This window comes from Xenopus laevis, chromosome 4L (assembly GCF_017654675.1).
Source record: "Xenopus laevis strain J_2021 chromosome 4L, Xenopus_laevis_v10.1, whole genome shotgun sequence".
NCBI classification, from domain to species: domain Eukaryota; kingdom Metazoa; phylum Chordata; class Amphibia; order Anura; family Pipidae; genus Xenopus; species Xenopus laevis.
In genome coordinates this window covers 9,548,713-9,569,974 of record NC_054377.1, presented here as the reverse complement: position 1 = coordinate 9,569,974, position 21,262 = coordinate 9,548,713, and the positions used below count along the sequence as shown (strand labels likewise).

The 21,262-nt window shown below is 43.5% G+C and overlaps 1 protein-coding gene across 1 annotated transcript in view; it reads right to left on the bottom strand.

Annotated features, from left to right (window-relative positions):
- chrm4.L (cholinergic receptor, muscarinic 4 L homeolog) overlaps window positions 1–13,295 on the bottom strand; it is a 29,219-nt gene extending 15,924 nt beyond the window's left edge. Inside the window, exon 1 of the mRNA XM_018257343.2 lies at window positions 13,104–13,295. Within this exon, the coding sequence (XP_018112832.1) occupies window positions 13,104–13,128 (25 nt within the window). The 5' untranslated portion in view covers window positions 13,129–13,295. The remainder of the gene's footprint in view (window positions 1–13,103) is intronic.
- Window positions 13,296–21,262: the final 7,967 nt, after the last annotated feature.

Here is a 21,262-nt window from a genome sequence, read left to right as displayed (position 1 = left end):
GATTAGCGGGATTGCCTCTGGGTGCAACTCTGTGCCACAAATCAGTTCCGATTTGTCCCTGCCACTGTGGCCATCCATAGATCCTTTACTCTAATCTCTTAATTACACACAGGAGCCATGAATATCCTGCAAGGTACATCTTTAAGTCCCCCTGATCTGTAATCTGTAATAATTGGTACTTATTCATGTTGCTTGTGTCACAGGAGTCTATACATTCATGTCAATGAAAAGCCCTTGGCTAAGGCATTTCTGCTGGTGGAGAAATGGTACTCACCACTTAACCTGCCATAGACATAAATGGCAAACACCTGATTTGCTGGTTTGGGTCAGAAATTTGAGCATATCACCTCAACTGTGTCAACGATTAGGTAGGGGGCGCTGTGGAGTCTGATGAGGGAAGGGTGAGTCCTTGAGGCAGGAGCTGTATGTGCCTAGAGAACACGTAAAGGGAAGGCAGGAACAGGTTGAAGAGGGCATTGAGTCAGACTGGAACAGGTTCAGAGCGGAACAGGATGGAGATCAGATCAGGAGCATACTAGAAGTATAAGACTGGACGGTGCAGCCGTAGATCAGATCAGGAGCAGACTAGAAGTATAAGACAAGACGGTGCGGGCATAGATCAGATCAGGAGCAGACTAGATGTATAATACTGGACGATGCAGGCGTAGATCAGATCAGGAGCAGACTAGAAGTATAAGACAAGACTGTGCAGGCGTAGATCAGATCAGGAGCAGACTAGAAGTATAAGACAAGACTGTGCAGGCGTAGATCCGATCAGGAGCAGACAAGATGTATAATACTGGATGGTGCAGGCGTAGATCAGGAGCAGACTACAAGTATAAGACATGACAGTGGTGGCGTAGCTCGGGAGCAGACTTGAGATCAGGAACAGGAGAACTGGATAGCGGGAGGAGACTGGAGCAGATAGCAGGAAAGGACTGGAACGGATAGCAGAAGAGGACTGGAAAAGGCAGGGCAAGATGCAGAGCGAGAGGAGGGAAGATAAATACAGGGTACAGGTCAGAACAGGAAGCAGGAACCAGAAAGACACGGTCAGGTCAAGGTCAAGGCAAGATCAGGTTTGGAGTGAGGAGCAGAGCAAGATTCAGAATAGCAATACAATAACTGGGCAGGGCAAGGTCACAGCAAGGTTAAAGCAAGAAAAGGTCAAGGTTTAAATCAGGACCCGAGCAGAACTGGAAGGGGAAGGTAAGGCAGATAAGACTAGGTTCAGAGTCAGGCAGGACAAGACAGGGAAGGGTACAGACAACATAAGACAAGACAAGATACGGCAGAATAGGAAGGAGACCAAAACAGGAAACCGTAGCTAAGGACAATGCCGCACTGCAAGGATGGGAACCAATGCTCAGGCAAGGAGTGCTGCAGGCTGCTCACATGTCCCAGTGGTTAAGGCATCGAACCATAAACCCAAAGGTCCCTGGTTCAACCCCAGCAGATCCTGATTAACAGTGACTAGTGTTTCTGCTCCCGCAGCAATATCCAAATAAATCCTGTAGGCTTTGGCCCTTGTAAGCCCACCAGCCCAGACTAATTCCCCATGGCCGCCTGAGACTGTGCTCTACTCCATAACCTAGATCTGCGAGCACATGAAGAGATAAAAAGGTATGCGCTTGGGGGGGGTAATGGTGGGGCCCGTATGTGGCTGCCCCAGTGGGCCTGGATCCCCCAGTCCAATTGTCCTAAAGGTATACCCTTTAGGACCCAGGATGCAACTTTGCATTTTAGTAAATTAGCGTTGTCTGAGTGAATTTTCGCCTGGCAACATGTTGCAATGCCGTCGCTGGCGAATTTTCGCCGCTTAGTAAATTTACCCCGAGTTCGGAGTCATTACGGAGATGTTTCTGCAACCAGCACAGGTACCCTACCAAGGCCAAGGGAGCTACACCCTAAAAAATCCAAGGTATAAAATGGACGAAGTTGCACAAATTCGCATGTAATTGTCATATCTGCTCGTTAGCCAAGATGTACATGTCACTAAGCGCTTTGTGTGCTAGCAGCGAGACGTTTATCGCAGCTTTAGTTCCTCCGCTCCATGTGAAATTATAATGAGGCCTTCCTTCTGCTATCCAGAGACAAGGAAAGGGGGGGGGGGCAGAATAAAGAAGAAATAGGAAGCAATAGAGGATTGAAGCAAAGAAGAATCAGGCAACAGTCTAATAATGAGGAGCCAGTCACAAAAGAACTACACTCTCTCTAGCGTTAATTCGATTGTAAGCTCTTTGTCGCACTGAATGCCTTTTTGTTTGAATCCAGCTGATTCCAGACATTATTAAAGGGACACTGTACCCTCATGTTTTCCTCCTTTGTATTCACATGATAATGGTGAAATCGTTCGCCCCTTATCTCCATCCTTATCTTGTCCCTTCAGTCCGTTCCCAGTGTTATCATTCCTGAGCAGGAGATTGCTTGATGGAAACGGCCAGGAATGAAATCATAAAAGCACAGCCGCAACAACCCCCTACGGTTGCTCATTGCCGCTACAGAGAGAAAAACCCGAAAACCAATAGAAGTGTACCCAGCACAGGTAGGGGATCCGTTATCCAGAAACCTGTTATCCAGAAAGCTCAGAATTACTGAAAAGCCGTCTCCCATAGACTCAAGTTTATCCAAATAATCCAGATATTTAAAAATGATTTTACTTTTCTCGGTAATAATAAAACAGTAGCTTGTTCTTGATCCCAACTAAGATGTAATTAATCCTTATTGGAAGCAAAACAAGCTCATTTGGTTAATTTAATGTTTGAATGGTTTTCTAGTGGACTTAAGGTATGAAGATCCAAAATATATATAAAACCAGCAAGAAAGAACCGCACTCTCAGGTCTTATATAAATTAAAGAAAATTATTTATTGTTAAATGCGAGAAAGTCTAGCATTTAACAATCAATTATTTTCTTTAATTTATATAAGACCTGAGAGTGCGGTTCTTTCTTGCTGGTTATATATTGGAATTTATGATACTTCACCCAGGCAAGTTAAACTTTTTTTCGTGAGTGCTGGCTACCCTGTGGACTGATATATATATATTATATATATATATATATATATATACAAAATACTTGAAAAAATGATGCACACCAGGATTTAAAAAATAGCTACGGAGCAGGGTTAAATACCCTATATAATCTTTACATATTTGGGGTAACCACATGTGAGCGGGAACAGTTTATCTATAAATGTGTCGTTTTTATTAAAATTTTTGGGTCTTGACAAAGGTCTTAAACGGAGACCTGATCTATTTTAAGAAATGCATTAAATAAAAGTAACTATTTTTTAATATTTTTTAAATCCTGATGTGCATGGAAGGACATATGGATAGAACCTGGGTCATTGTTTGATATATTTGATATATATATACAGTATAGTCCAACTGTTGGACTATAGAGATATATATATATATATTAGGAATTCGGTTCGGGATCCGGACAGGATTAGGCTTTTTCAGCAGGATTCGGCAGAACCGAATCCAAATCCTAATTTGCATATGCAAATTGGGGGTGGGGAGGGGAATCACGTGACTTTTTGTCACAAAACAAGGAAGTAAAAATGTTTTCCCCTTCTCACCCCTACTTTGCATATGCAAATTAGGATTCGGATTCAGTTTGGTATTCGGCCGAACCTTTCATGAAGGATTCGGGGGTTCGGCTGAATCCAAAATAGTGGATTTGGTGCATCCCTAATATATATATATATATATATATCTATCTATCTATATATATAAAACATATAATACATCACAAGAGTGGCGAGGGAAGGAAGCCTGGATTAAGCAGTGGCAATAAACCTTCAGCCTTGAGTGTTGAACTACAAATTCAAGGCTGAATGACAGCTGAAGGCTCTTATGGGGTGTGGGGGTCTCTCACAGCCATCTGAACCAAAAATAAAATCAAAGCTGCAGCAGGAACAACTCCCAACAGCTGCTATGTGTAATGGGGGGTCCCACAATGTCTGCTCCCCTTGGATGGGTGGGTAGAGCAGAGCTTATAGCACTCCCACTGACCTGCGGAGACCCTATATATATAGCAGATTTATTATCAAACTGTACTAATTAGCATTGCTTAGACCTCTCGTCATTGAAGTGCTAGAAGGGACCCCTACTGAGATTCATCCCTTTCTTATCACCAGCCCCTCCAATAAAAACGAGGAACTCTGAGTCGCTGAAGATCTGACAGTGATCAAAACCCCACCAGGCTCCGAGCTGGATAATAACCAATATTACATGAAAGAGCCGCTGTCAATTATACATGTATTCACAGCACACCATACATGCCGTGGGGTCGGGTGAGTGGCAGTTGGAGTCTTGTCAGGGGCCCAGCCCTAGTGGATCCCCTGCCTGTGGAGTTTATGGCAAAAATGGGAGACAATTCCATGGTAAGAGGCTGTGGCCAATGTCAGACTGGAGTACCTGCGGCACCGCTCCAAATAACTGAGCCTGATCACTACAAAACTCTATTAACCCTAGATATGGCAGAGAGATCCCTGCAGAAAATGGACAATGAGCACTCCATTAACCCCAGGCATGCCGAAAACATCACTGCAGTAAATGGCCAAAGAGCAGTCCATTAACCCCAGGCATAAAAAATAAGATCACCGCAGTTCCTGCACACTAACCGACCCATGTAGCTGCACGTGTATTTATTTGACTGATTTATATTTTTTATTCTCTTTATGAAATACAAATTATAGAGACATTCGTGTGCCTTATTTACCTGCTTATGGCTTGGTTGGGTGGAGCAGAGAACGTGTGTGTTGAGTCAACGTCAGGTCGTGGTGGGAGAAGGGTGGTGAGAAATACAAAGGCCCCCATTTGTTCCTTGGTTTGTATTTAAGCAAAGTGTCTGTGTGCAGAGGATTCAGCCTTTGGTGACGGCAATATAAAAGTGCACACGGCACAGAGGGGCAGCAAAGCCTCACAGTTGTGAGAATCTGGTTTATTCTGACTTTGGGCAGCGGAATCCAGCCCAGACATTCTCAGTGGTTATTACATTACTCACACAAATGCATATAGGAAAGAGTAAAAAAATGCACAATCGGCACAATGGGTGCTGAAAACTGAATTTCAGCAACAGCTGGGGCACCAGAATGCCTATATTGCCCCTACGTAGATGTCTCTGAAAAAGACACAAGTCTAACAAGTTCCAGTTTTTAGCTTTTTCACCAGAATTCTCCTGTGATTATTCGTATGGGATCCTGTTGGGTCTGGACCTCGGTGAGAGACCTTTCCAATGATACAGCCAACGCCCCTTATCAATGTTGCAATCAGAGAAGGAAGTTTATTGAGATACAGAATAGAAGCATTCAGTAGCTCGGGTGAGAAAGTTCTGCTAGTCCCGACCCTTGCAAATATATTTATTAGGTAACGTGTTATAATGCAAAAGCACTGTGTTATACATGATTGGCTAAAATATTACTTGCAAAATATACGTAATGATGCTAAGCAAAATATTCTTATATGGGCATAAGCTTTATACTTGGTACAGTTGTTTGTTTATCTGACCACAAGCAATTTCTTAATAGCCAGGTAGCTAGGCGTTGGCTATCAGGTTCTGCTTTTATATTTATTCATATTTGCACGTAGCTATATTAGATGAAAAACATGTTTACTGTTTTGAACATTTATATGTAGCATATACAGAATGGAAAAGATATATGAACCAGGGTTCAAAGGTCGCTTAGGCCTTAGGCTAGTTTGGATTCATCAATCCATCATGAGGTGATGGACCAAATTATTTCTGTAACCAGAGGCATTTAATTGTCTGATGCTGCAGAAACAGAAGTAGGAAGTCAACTAAAAGGACTTCTCACCTTAAAATTGTGGTTCCCCAACTCTGGGGTGGACTCCCCCTTGGGTTGTCCAATGTAGTGCAAGGTTAAAGGGCATCCTGGAGGACAATAAGGGTGAATTGTAAAGGTTATCTTGGATAAGCCTGGAACTAGGAAAGTTGAATGTAGTTACCTACTGGCTACAATCCTGAACCTGAAAGGGCAGCTTGCACCAAAAAAAAGTCTGAAAACCTCTGCTTTTTGTTTTACCCCATGCTAAACAGAACCACGAATTGTGGACATATGAAGTTAGTGGGGCTCATTTATCAACACTGGGCACATTTGCCCATGGGCAGTTACTCATAGCAACCAATCAGTGATTCGGTTTTTAAAGCCAGCTGCAAGTAGAACAATGAAAGCAACAATCTTATTGGTTGCCACGGATTACTGCCCATGGGCATATTTGCCCAGTATTGATAAATGACCCCCAGTGTGTCAAGAGTATTTAATGTCAGGGATCCAGAATTTGGGGGGAGGCCCCATCTTTGACGGGTGAGAGAAATGAAATGTAGAAAGATAACATGCCTGTCTAAGCCAGGGGTCCCCAACCTTTTTTACCCATGAGACACATTCAAATGTAAAAAGAGTTGGGAAGCAACACAAGCATGAAAAAGTCCCTTGTGTGCCAAATGAGGGCTGTGATTGGCTATTTGATAGCCCCGATGTGGACTGGCAGGCTACAGGAGTTTCTACTTGGCACTATACTTAGTTTTTATGAAATTAAAACTTGCTTCCAAAAAATCTTGCTATTCAAAAATAAGCCCCTGCTTTGAGGACACTGAGAACAACATCCAAGGGGTTGGGGAGTGACATGTTACTCACGAGCCACAATAATTTCCCTTGATAAACCCCTTTTCAACAACACTCTTGGCACTGATTGCATATCCTCAAAAATGACAACACACACAAAGTGAGGCTGGAAACCCCCATAGTGGTTTGACAACAGCTATCTCAACTACCTTCCAAGGTATTATAAAATAATCTATACCATTTTCCTAAGATTTATACATCTATCTCCACCAAGCACGTTACCTCCACCAGCCATTGCAGAAACCCCACTTGATGTCTCCATAGCTCATATCTGCAAATGAATACATTAATCAGGTCATCTTGTGACCATTATGTTGAACATTGACTTCAAGTAGCAATTTGGACATCTACTGGAATTTAAATAAAGATGTAAAAGGGTTCAGGCAAGTTCTGCCATAAGAAATAATTAAGGAACGTAACATGTCAAGGTCAAGTGAAGTCATTGGTAAACCAAAGTTCTCATCATTGGTTGGTTTGAGTTCTACAACAACAGTTGCCCATACCTGATCCAGTTTGTAGGTCGGTCTCCTTCTGACCCTAATCAGATTGTAGGTCAGTCTCCTTCTGACCCTAATAGCACCCCAATATGTGCAAGCCCCTACTACCAATTTATTGAAGATTGAGATGACCAACCAAGAGTGACAAAATGTATAAACTTGGAGATAAGAGTCAACCAAAGGACAGAAAGTCTGATATTGGCATTCTGGTTCCCTTTCATCAACATTGTTTATTAAGTATATGTTTTTTGCATAAGGACATTTCTCTTTGTAGAATAAAATTAGAATTCCATTTTGTCCATGTGGCCTTCAGTAAATCTGGGCCAGCCGCAACTGTGGGGAATTACAAACCCAAGTTGCTATGGATCAGAGATAGGTTGGAGACAAATGTTATTTCATTACGGTATGGAGAAATGCAAATGAACGGAATATTGCCTGCAAAGCAAATTGACGCTGGTAAGAATGTGGGTCTTATTATAAAAATGGGGCGCATTTTCTCTTTGGAGATAACACAGCGGGCTTGGAACTGGGCGCATTGTCCAATACACAATGAGAGTGAGTCACTAAAACCCTGTTGCTAAGTTGCCTCTCATCATAATGGCAGGTGAGGTGGGGGCTGAACAACTGTAACAGAACATTGGTAAAAGGGGTGCAGGAAAATTGAAAGGAGCGTGGCCCCTCTTATCCTTGGTCTGAAGCTGTGGCCCTTCATCTAATAGAAAGGAAGCTTCTTCTGGATGGAGAGATTTCTGAATACTAAGAAAAGTCATTGAATCAATGCTTGTGAATGGCTGAGCTTTTCTCTAATGCAGAATGGTGGTGGTGGGATACTGAACCCATGGAATGGGTGGCCTTCCAGCTCCTGCTTATTATTTCCAATAAAAGGTTGGAGGCTATAAGTTGGACATTCATACACAGACAGTAGAAGAAACATTATAAGGTCCCTACCACCACCACCACCATGAACCAACAGTGCTGCAGAACTAAGAGCATTTATTGTAAAGCATAATCATTGCATAAAGTCATGTGCATGGGCAGTCAGGACCCCCGGTGCAATGGAGGGTCCCTATGCACCCACTGTACAGGCTACATGTCCACCCTTGTCTGGGAGTTATGTCTGAAGGGACACGGGATGACTGGCCTTGCGTTAGCTCCAGAAAACACAGCAATATGTGAGCTCCACTTGAATAGGACCCTGGGGTATCCCAGCTAATTAAACACTAGTCCATTAACGGAGCGGCCTAATGGGACTTCATTATTCAAGTTGACAAGCAGCGGGCCGCATCAAAGCCACTTTTATGGTTGGTCTGGATAAATGTCCAAATGGACAAGCTGCACTCATCCCACTGTGGTTAATTATAGTCTGGCCAGGCATCATTGCAGAGAAAGCAAGTTCAGTGTTGCAGAGCAAAACAAACTACAAAGAATTTGATTAGTGTTTTTAATAGGAATCCACATCAAATATAACCCAGTACACACTGCCCCTTACTGTATATAATAAGCTTGGGGTTTTAGAACCCACTGCCCCACACTGTATATAATGAGCTTGGGGTGTCAGAACCCACTGCCCCACACTGAATATAATGATCTTGGGGTGTTAGAACCCACTGCCCCTTACTTTATATAATGAGCTTGGGGCGTCACAACCCACTGCCCCTCAATGTATATAAAGAATTTGGGATGTTAGAATCCACTGCCCCTTATTGTATATAAAATGCTTTGGTTGTTAAAACCCACTGCCCCTCACTGTATATAATGAGCTCGGGGTGTTAGAATCCACTGCCCCTAACTGTATATAATGAGCTTGGGGTGTTAGAATCCACTGCCCCTAACTGTATATAATGAGCTTGGGGTGTTAGAATCCACTGCCCCTAACTGTATATAATGAGCTTGGGGTGTTAGAATCCACTGCCCCTAACTGTATATAATGAGCTTGGGGTGTTAGAACCCACTGCCCCTCACTGTATATAATGAACTTGGGGTGTTACAACCCACTGCCCCTCACTGTATATAATGAACTTGGGGTGTTACAACCCACTGCCCCTCACTGTATATAATGAGCTTGGGGTGTTAGAACCCACTGCCCCTCACTGTATACAATGAGCTTGGTGTGTTAGAACCCACTGCCCCTCCCTGTTTGTAAAGATCTTGGGGCGTTAGAACCCACTGCCCCTCACTGTATATTAAGATCTTGGGGCGTTAGAACCCACTGCCCCTCACTGTATATAAAGATCTTGGGGCGTTAGAACCCACTGCCCCTCACTGTATATAATGAGCTTGGGGTGTTAGAACCCACTGCCCCTCACTGTATATAATGAGCTTAATTCTGGAATGTACAACCATATCCTATGTGACTAATTAATATTTAGATTAGAGGTATGCTGCAGACTTCACTGATTTCCAGACTCCCATGCAGTATGAGACTGTTCACCATTGTTCCCCATTCTGCATGTGGATTTTGTGACTTGTATTAGGGGGGAGAGCTGTTGACCCCAACTACAAATACACCAATTTCACTATCCACTAAGCCCATGTTATTGGGTCAATAAATTCAGTGTGTATCAGCCATGCAGCACAGGGCTTTAATATGGGGAGAAAAGAAAATCTATAGGCTGGCACTGTCCATTTCTTCCCATGTAGTACTGTCCAACTTCTGAGATACAGGGGGCCAGAATTTTTGGAAACCAGTGTTGACCACGCCCTGTTTTTAAACCACACCCACTTTAAACCACACCCATGTTGCCACAAAAACTTCAAAAAACCATCACATACACAGGGTGAACATACAAATAACCCACAGATTGCTCAGTGGCTGGAACTGAACTCATGGGCTCAGAGCTAGTGATGGGCGAAAAAAAACCGACAGGCGCGAATTGGAGGCGAATTTCCAAATTTTGCCGTCTTCAAATAGATTGCAGCGATAATACGCAGTCGAAAAATCTGCTGCATCATATAAATTGACGTGTGCCAAAATTATTCGGATGCCCATTGACTTTAATGCATTTGGACAAAATAGGCACGAGTATATTGACTTCAATGTCTTTCCTATACAACATGCAGCCATTACTACTCCCACTATCACCTCCTTTCAGGGAATGCCTCACATTTCCCAGTTATTTCCAATAATCAGGATCATTCCTGTACCCACTCAAACCCACCCAAACTCAGTTCTGCACCCCTGTACACTCCCCCACAATGCATTCTCTTACACTTTCCATTCAATTCCTTTACCTCCTTCTTTTATACCCCCAGCTTCCCTCCTCTTCCTCTTCCATCTCCCCATTATATAACAGCACATATTCATTCTTACACCCTTCAACACCATTCCCAATGTTCTTTCATTCCTACATCCCCTTATACGTCTGATTCCCCATAGACGTTCCTTCAAATCCTCTAAGCAGTGTCAACTTTGGTCCCCCATAGAAATGCACTTCCTCCACCCTAATTCCTCCATCCGCGGACATTTCCTCTAGTGCAGAACATATTCATTCCTATACCCCCTGCACCTTTCCAAATCATTCACATCAACACAAGCCCATTCCTACACTCTCCTACACCCTCCCTAACACCCCATGCTTCTAATACATTGTCGTACCTCTTGCAGTAAACACAATTCTTTCACCACTTTTCAATCGAATCCTTTTACCACCCCAACCGTGTCCCCACCTCTGTACTCTCCAAGCTGATAACACATTTCCCATCACCATTTTATACCACTGACCACAAAGTCTTCTTCCCATTCCCTCCCCAGTGTATCTTTAATTCTCCCTCTTCCCATCAACAGAAGCAGTGAATACTCAGCCACATCCATTCCTCCTCCTGAACAATCTGCCCTTCCAGCGTTCCTCTGTACTTCTCTATCCAGTATACAATTCATTCCTATGCACCGTAACATTCCTGCACCCACTCCATTCTTACACACACATCACATAGGCTTCTTACAAACATGGCACCTAAAACCCCCCTCTGAGCTGAACCTTTCACCCAGTGGGTGCACTGGTGATCCTTTGATTAGATTGGGTGCATGCGCTGTACAGTACAACTCTCAAGCAGTTTTATACTGCACTTATGCCAGGGTGCCCCAAGAGACCCCAGGAACCTCGGGAAAGATGCACCTCCATACTCTCACAGAGTTTCCCAGGCCAGTTCAATTTAAAGAAGAGATCATCGGGGGGTACCATACAAATTAGCGCCCCTTGCATTTTTGATACTTTACTTGACCTTTAAGAATCCCTCCTTGAAATCCCCTGAGTCTACACACACTATGGGCACATACTCAGTGCAGTCTCCACGCTGAATCTTCTCCATTTATTATAAACACATTTGCTATGCAAGTGCACTCTCTGCCTCCGCCCCATTTGCAGAGACATGACCTTGGCCTATCAGCTCACACTCTTTGCTCCCTGGCATCACAGTAAATCAATCCATTTCCCTCAGACTACAGATGATTCCTTTTAAACATGACACCAAATGTGCAATTTGATCCCATGAAATTCTCCCAGAGCATCAGAACCGCTAATATGGAACACGCAGAGTCTATTTGGGCCCCTGTATGACTGGCACCAATGATACCCCCAGTTCTACTGAATTCTTTCCTTACACTTCATCCTCTAATACCAATGCCAACATAAAGTGCCAACATACTCTACTGCACTGCACAATACTGCATTAATACTAAATCAGTGAAATCACCAATTCTTGCCATTTATATCCCTTGCATAGATGATATATTGTCATTAACTGTCATTTGTATTTATTGCCACATCCCCTGGCTATTTACTAGTATTCCCTGTGCCACATCTGCCCACCCCTGATCACTGTGCAGCAACTCAGCTCATAAAATGACCACCCACCTGTGCCAGTCCATTGGTCGGAAACCTAGTCCTTACCTTCCACTCTGCTCTCCTCTCCCCCATACTACAGGCTGGTAATACCTCCTTTGGGGCAGATGATCTAATAACAACTTGCTCAATCCGCCGCTCAATATCTACCCACAGGCATCTCGGCACCTGCCTTTAACCCAGCGGCACTTGCCTAATTGCTAATTGCTTTTACCCCTTCCCAGCTAATTGCTCCTTCTACCCTCCCTGGCACTTAGCTCTCTGCCCCTTCTCTATATAAGAGCACCTGCCTTTCCTGAGCTTCTGCCCTGTGCATCCAAGTGCATCTTAAATCTCATGCTTTTCTTGCCCCAAAAATATTACTCAAAGCATGAGAAGTAATAACCAGGCAGGTGTTTTTTCTGTTCGTATTTCTGTTCATTACAAGCCTTACCCACCTTTAGTAAACTGCCCTGTACTTGCCCTGTACTTGCCCTGTACTTGCTCTGTACTTGCTTTAGGAAGGACTGTTTGCTTAATAATTGTTATAAAATGAACTATTGGAATATCACTGCTTATAAGACCCTGTCTGCGATTACAACCCACCTACCATGTTACCCAAGAGGCACTTGACTATCACAGACCAGACCACCTTGTTCCATAACCAGGGGGTAACTATAACAGTCTGTATTCTGTTCTACTGAAGGGAACGTAACTATTACCACCTGACTCCACAGAATACCCTCCAGTATCACAGGTTGGCTACTAACCCATCCAGGGGCACTTGCCTTTCACATTTCGCCTTCTCTGCAGCCCCAGGGCACTTGCCTTTCAGCCCCAGAGAGGAAATGTTGCCCATTGCAGCCTATTCTTCCCTGGGGACACGTGACTAGGACAGGTGACTACCCCAGTCTGCCCAATACCCTGCCCAGGGGCAATTCTTTATCAGCTCTTTCCCTCAGAAATAACCACGTGACCAGCTCAGGATCAATGTTCCATGTGTTTAATAGAACTGGAGTCTCCCCATAATCAGGGCACTTTTATACAGGAATGTATTTGCCCAACTCTTTCCCAATCTGCCCAGTGCAACTACTCCCTCTCTGCCCCACATCTTTGTACCTTGTGAGAACTTACCCGAGTGCTCCGGGTACAAAGTCATGACTATTTCCCGGGATTCAAGTGGCCTTTGCGCATCTCTGGGCTCCGGTCTCGCGGTCCATGATCTGAGCAGCAGTTTCCCAGCCGGTCCCCCCGAGCTCCGCGCACTGACTGTCTCTCACCTCGGCCGGCCGGGGACTAAGCATCTGTGACGTCACGCAGGGCCAGCCAATCGCATCGTGGTCCCGAAGCCAGTTCCCACCTGGAGCCGCTGGAATGGGAGGGACTATAACCCGTTCAGCGCCGGTGCGGAACCAACAACATTCCACAGGGGTCGCGCGGGGCAGTGGGGCGGGCGAGTCCAAATGAAGGAATTCCCGGGGAGACTCGGGACTAAATGTGACTCCACTGGGACAGACAGACAGCTCACACCCTTCTATTGTATTTATCACCTGGATAAAGTAACTCATTTATTTCCCATAGACTATGGCACAGAGCTGACACTCTATTATTAACCCTCTAGTTATCAGGGCTGTGTGACACAAAGCTGCTGATCTGTTATTAACCCTCTTCCTGCTATGAGTGTGTAAAACAGAGCTGACAATCTATTATTAACCCTGCAGCAGCCGTGACTGCGTGACACTGAGCTGCTGACCTTTTAACCCTTTAGCTGCCATAACTATGTCATAGTCGATGATTTAATGTTAACCTTCTCGGTACAGAGCCGCTAATCTATCATTAACCATACAGCTGCCGTGTCAGTCTAGTTTTAACCCTCTTCCTGCTATGACTGCGTGACACAGGGCTGCTGAGATATCATTAACCCTGCAGCTGCCGTAACTGTGCGACACTGACCTGTTAACTCTCTAGCTGCCATGACTATGTTGCATTGAGTGTGTGATACAGAAGAACAGATCTGTTATTAACCTTTACGTTGCATTGAGTGTGTGATACAGAAGAACAGCTCTTTTATTAACCCTAAAGTTGCCTTGAGTGTGTGATACAGAATTGCAAGTTTGCATTTAATTCTCCCAGGTGTCATGGGTATGTAAATCAGATCAACCAATTGTTTATTAACCCTCTGGCTGCCTTGGTTGTGTGACCCTCAATAGCCGAACTACAATTAACCCTCTCATTGCCGTAGGTACTGGATACAGAACAGCAAATGTATTATTTACCCAGCATAGGCAGATTTTCAATAAGGCTAGGAGAGGCTAAGCCTCCCCGGACCTGTCTGACCCCTAAAATAAAAAGAAATAAAACAAAATAAAACCTGCTCCGTTGCTGAGTGCACTGTTCCTTTAATCACGGATTGGTAGCTAAGGTCCGCCTCCAAACCACGATGCTGAAAATATATGTGGTTTGTAGCTTTACCAATCAGGGCACAGCTGACTTTACAGACAGTAAAATGTACCAACCAGGTTCAGAGTAGGTGTGGCTATGAAAACGTTACCGACTGAAGGCAGCATGGCAGAAGGGAGACTGATATGAAGCAGTTGGAACACTGATCTGGGCATGTTTGGAACTTTCAGTCAACTCACAGGTACTTTATACAGCAGCTTCTCCACCAGCTTGAAGAAGTATTAAAGGTTTTCTTAGGTTTTTTTTGCTCTGTTTCTTGTTGCTTTATACTAGTTTTTCGGACTTGTTTCATTGTTGTTTTCATGGAAACAGCCCTCTGTTATAACTTCCATTTGTCCTGAGACTCTTATATGTAAATTAGCATTTCATTTCCCACTGAGTATAATGTGCCAGGAGCCACTGTCACTATATGGTCAACTTTAGCCTCTCCAAATCACCCACTGCCTATGCGCTTGGCTGCCAACTTGATGCTAACCCTTTACTTGCTGAGGAGAAGAAATCTATCTGTTACCTGTCAGTGCCATTATGTGTCGTAGCTGCCAGTCAGGCAGATGATTAAAGCCTCGTGCAGACAGTTCGTTTTGCCATTGTGTGTGACAGTTGTGTGACAGCCAAAGCTTTGATAAATGTCTCTGTGCAGTTGTGTTTCACGTTCTCTCTCTCTCTCTCATCTATCTGTCTCTCTCACATCTTTCTCTCTCATTTCTCTCGTCTATCTCTCGTCTTATCTCTCTCTCTTTCTCTCATCTATCTCTCTCTCTCTCTCTCTCTCTCTCGTCTATCCCTCTCATATCCATCTCCATATCTCTCTCTCTCTCATCTCTCTCTCATCTATCTCTCTGATATCCATCTCGCTATCTCTATCTCTCATCTATCTATCTCTCTCTCGTTCTCTCTCGTCTATCCCTCTCATATCCATCTCCATATCTCTCTCTCTCTCATCTCTCTCTCATCTATCTCTCTGATATCCATCTCGCTATCTCTATCTCTCATCTATCTCTCTCTCTCTCGTTCTCTCTCGTCTATCCCTCTCATATCCATCTCGCTATCTCTCTCTCATCTCTCTCTCTTATATCCATCTCGCTATCTCTCTTTCTCTCGCTCGTCTATCTCTATCTGTCATCTATCTCTATCTGTCATCTATCTCTCTCTCTCTCGTCTATCTCTCTCTCATCCATCTCGCTATCTCTCTCTCTCTCACTCTCATTTCTCTCTCTCTCGTCTCTCTCTCTCTCTCTCTCTCTCTCTCTCTCTCTCTCTCTCTCTCTGTCATCTATCTCACTCACTCATCTATCTATCTTTCTCTCTCTCTCTCTCTCTCTCTCTCTCTCTCTCTCTCATCTATCTAAATCTATCTCTATCTCTAGCTCTTTCTCAGTCAGAAAAAAATAAATAATAACCCTTATAATTATCCCAGGTGTGGGACACAGGTTATTGAAATGGTTAAAGGTTTTAACCCTCTGTTGGCCAGAGCTGTGCCATGCAGAAGAGTAAACCATTTATTAGCTCTCTGGTGTGTGACACAGAAAAGTCAATCTGTATTAACCCTCTGTCTGCCAGTGCTGTGTGACTAGTGAATAGAAGATCTTTACTGCCTCTGTGTATTTGTTGGTTTGAAGATACTCAGGGTCCCAAACACATGGACCAGATATGGTCCTTTTATTTCTCATACCCTTTTCTTTTCTAGTTTCTCACTTGGATTTTCTTCTCATTTACCTTACCCTCTGGAGCACATCGGCTATAAGTGGGTACTTAAAGGGGTTGTTCACCTTTATATTAACTATTAGTGTGATGTAGAGAGTGATATTCTGAGACAGTTTGCAATTGGTTTTCATTTTGTATTATTTGTGGTTTTTGAGTTATTTAGCATTTTATTCAGCAGCTCTCCAGTTTGTAGTTTTAGCAATCCAGTTGCTAGGGTCTAAATTACCCTAGCAACCATGCACATGATTTGAATAAGAGACTGTAATATAAATAGGAGAGGGCTTGAATAGAAAGATCAGTAATAAAAGGTCGCAATAACAATATATTTGTAGCCTTATAGAGCATTTGTTTTGTTAGATGGGGTCAGTGACCCCCATTTGAAAGCTGGAAAGAGTCCTGGGGTCCAAATTAATAAAATATTATGAATTATTCCAACAAACAGATGGCAAAATCAATTGAAAATGTATCCTAAACTAATTAAGGTGCCACTAAATTAACTACAAGCTACGTAGGAATTTAGAATGTGAGTCTATTTTCAACCTTAGCAACTATTATATATGGTCTCATCGTTCCTGGGGCCCTAAAAGGCAATATTTAGGTCTCTCCCCTTGGGTTCTTTAATGTCCTACTTGTTCATAGCCTAGAGAGCCAATTGAGATTCCCGTGATTTCTATGATTGTACCGGGGGTCCAGCTTTATTACCCCTCTCAGTGGCCTAGGGTACTGGAGCAATGATTGTAGGGAATTTAGCTGAATGCATTGCACGTACTTAGTCAAGAAAACCCAAAACACATAAATAATAAAGTTCTTTATTTGCTGAAAAGAAACAGGAACTCTCCCTTTTCACTGTCCACAGACCCCAGGGCAATTCCCAGACGCAGGAATACAAGGCTAACGAGCCTCGGGGCTGTCTTTAGTGGTCCTCAAAATAGAACACAATCCAAAGTATTGTTCTTCAACAACAGGTTTAACCAAACTGCTTTAATATAAATAACTAAATAAATACATATATAAATAAATAAATTGACCCATGCTCTTCCTTCCTTCCTAACCCCCACTACTTGCAGGGCAGTCCCCACCAGTTACTCTCCCATTAAAGCAGCTCCGCTGAGCCTTCCCTTATAGAAACCCCTGAAGAAGACCCTACTAGAATCCCCTTAGACAATCCAATGGGAATCTCCCTTCTCATCTCCTTGAATATTTCATTCAGGAAACAAAATAAAAAATAAATCATGTCAGGAAAATAAACATCAAATGACAGGTGGGCCGTGGAGTATGAAAAGCATGAGATGTGCATTGTGACATATGCCCGGCTGTATATATAGATGCTTATTTATTAGATGGATAATTCCAGAGGGAAGCTGAAAACCAGAAATAAGTCCAACGAGAGGGAGGCAAATAGAACCCCTGTAGAATCGTTCATGTGGTTTCTTCCTGGCCCTGAACGCTCTTTGGATCAATTACTGCTGAGTTTGTTTGTTAATTATAAAATTCGCTTTTTTGCTAACGAGGCGTCCAGCCCATTCTTGTACTCACCAGTAAATTACTGTATAGACAGACGGGCGGGGGGGGGGGGGAGAAAATGACCAGACATAAGAAGCCACAAAGACAGATACATGTTGATAGATACTGTATGTACAGAGATAAATAGATAGACATGCATGAAAGACAGAAGCAAGATATAGATAAATAGATAGACAGGGATGGATAGATAGATAGATAGATAGATAGATAGAGGGATAGATAGATATATAGATAATAGATAGAGGGATAGATAGATAGATAGATAGATAGATAGATAGATAGAGGGATGGATATATAGATATAGATAGATAGAGAGATATATAGATAATAGATAGACAGATAGTAGATAGAGGGGTAGGTAGATGGATAGATAGATAGATAGATAGATCTATCAAACAAACCAATCTACACAGTATAAATATCTGCTCATACCTAATAGCAGATTCTCGGCTGAACCATAAACAGTACAGAAGCTGATTCATATGTAATATTGTCTGAAAGCAATCTGCTCCCAGCAATTTGGGCCCTACTTATATCCACTGTCCCACCATTATGTTTTGGCATCTACACATTTTAAAGACTTTAGAACCAATCCCACTGCCCCACCATCCCTGTTCTGGCTTGCTGTCCCACCATGTGTTTAACTTCCCCTTTAATTGTGTCTTGTTCATAAAGCTCTCTCTTTCTCTCCTTGTGTGTAATGATAAGGATATTAGAAGTCACTGAGGGGTTGTTCTGTGACCATATAAAGGCTCAAGGCTGCAGGCTGAGTTATACAGGGAACTCCGAGTATCACTCATGTATTATAAGGGATAATGTACCCCCTACTGTAAATGATAAGGATATTAGAAGTCACTGAGGGGTTGTTCTGTGACCATATAAAGGCACAAGGCTGCAGGCTGAGTTATACAGGGAACTCTGAGTATCACTCATGTATTATAAGGGATAATGTACCCCCTGCTGTAAATGATAAGGATATTAGAAGTCACTGAGGGGTTGTTCTGTGACCATATAAAGGCACAAGGCTGCAGGCTGAGTTATACAGGGAACTCTGAGTATCACTCATGTATTATAAGGGATAATGTACCCCCTACTGTAAATGATAAGGATATTAGAAGTCATTGAGGGGTTGTTCTGTGACCATATAAAGGCACAAGGCTGCAGGCTGAGTTATACAGGGAACTCTGAGTATCACTCATGTATTATAAGGAATAATGTACCCCCTACTGTAAATGATAAGGATATTAGAAGTCACTGAGGGGTTGTTCCGTGACCATATAAAGGCACAAGGCTGCAGGCTGAGTTATACAGGGAACCCTGAGTATCACTCATGTATTATAAGGGATAATGTACCCCCTACTGTAAATGATAAGGATATTAGAAGTCACTGAGGGGTTCTGTGATCAAATAAAGGCATAAGGCTGGGTGCTTTTAACATACGTTATATAATAGTAAGGGGTGTAATAACATTACACAACTTACACAACATAATATCTGAGATTTTATATCATGACATCATTGAGTGCAGTTTGGGGTATGTTGTACAGATTAATCAGGATTCTTAAGTATTTCTCCGCTGATTTTTGACCATGTTACAGCTCATTACTGCGGGAATATCTTGACTCTTCAGATTCTTTGCAGACGAGGAGCCCATGTGCATTCGCACAGTAGATAATGGATGGTCCAGAGCCTAATGACGACACAGAACGCATGACTAATCGGCTGTGTTTAATGCAGGTTCTTCTGCCGTCATTCTGTACCCATGATTCATTTACACTGCACCATCTGTTATATGGGCACCCCCTGCATCAGGCAGTATGACTTACACTGTGTTCTACATCTCACACACACAACACACAGTAACATGGAAATAACAATGGTTTGGAATCAGCTCCATTGCAAGTTGACAATAAGTTTCTTATTAATTCCAGCGCTAATTGCCATTGTGTCTCTGCTATAAAAGACATATTTAACATGTGAGTTTCCAGAGCAACACAAGAGATTCAACAGATTTTCAAGGAGGTGGAATAGTTGGCACCCGATTTGCAGGTGCATCAGTCCCAGAGAGACAAAATGACTTCATGTGTCGGAAAGCGAAAGGAAAAAAGTTACATCAGGAGAAAAGCCATCTGTTGTGGTGGTGGGACTTGGAGGGGCGGCATTATTTTTATATAAGAACTGGCACAAATGTTTCATCCTTCAGTTGCTGTTGAACTACAGATTGCAGCACCCATTTACACTCTATAGTTGCAGGGCAACCCAGAATATCAAAATCTCCCCATGTTCCCATGTCATTCTGCTATATCTACTATAGGCACCATCTCTCCCTACTATACCTGCTATCCCACAGTCACACTCCCTTCCCAGAGACTATTATCCCACTGTTACTATAGACACCATCTCTCCCTACTATACCTGCTATCTCACAGTCACACTCCCTTCCCAGAGACTATTATCCACTGTTACTATAGGCATCATCTCTCCCTACTATACCCGCTATCCCACAGTCACACTCCCTTCCCAGAGACTATTATCCCACTGTTACTATAGGCACCATCTCTCCCTACTATACCTGCTATCCCACAGTCACACTCCCTTCCCAGAGACTATTATCCACTGTTGCTATAGGCACCATCTCTCCCTATCATACCTGCTATTCCACAGTCACACTCCCTTCCCAGAGACTATTATCCACTGTTACTATAGGCACCATCTCTCGCTACTATTCCTGCTATCCCACAGTCACACTCCCTTCCCAGAGACTATTATCCACTGTTACTATAGGCACCATCTCTCGCTACTATACCTGCTATCCCACAGTCACACTCCCTTCCCAGAGACTATTATCCACTGTTACTATAGGCACCATCTCTCCCTACTATACCTGCTATCCCACAGTCACACTCCCTTCCCAGAGACTATTATCCCACTGTTACTATAGGCACCATCTCTCCCTACTATACCTGCTATCCCACAGTCACACTCCCTTCCCAGAGACTATTATCCACTGTTACTATGGACACCATCTCTCCCTACTATACCTGCTATCCCACAGTCACACTCCCTTCCCAGAGACTATTATCCACTGTTACTATAGGCACCATCTCTCCCTACTATACCTGCTATCCCACAGTCACACTCCCTTCCCAGAGACTATTATCCCACTGTTACTATAGACACCATCTCTCCCTACTATACCTGCTATCCCACAGTCACACTCCCTTCCCAGAGACTATTATCCACTGTTACTATAGACACCATCTCTCCCTACTATACCTGCTATCCCACAGTCACACTCCCTTCCCAGAAACTATTATCCACTGTTAAGGTGCCCATACATGGAGAGATCCGCTCGTTTGGCGATGTCGCCAAACGAGCGAATCTCCCTCCGATATGCCCACCTTGAGGTGGGCAATATCGGCTGATCCGATCGTGGGCCCTAGGGCCCAACGATCGGATCCTAACGATACCCAAACAGGCGGTCGGATCGCGGGACCGCATCAACGAATAGATGCGCCCGCGATCCGACGGGATTTTCTGTCCCATCCGATCGAGATCTGGCCGACTTTCGGCCAGATCTCGATTGGTGAAGCCCGTCGTGGGGC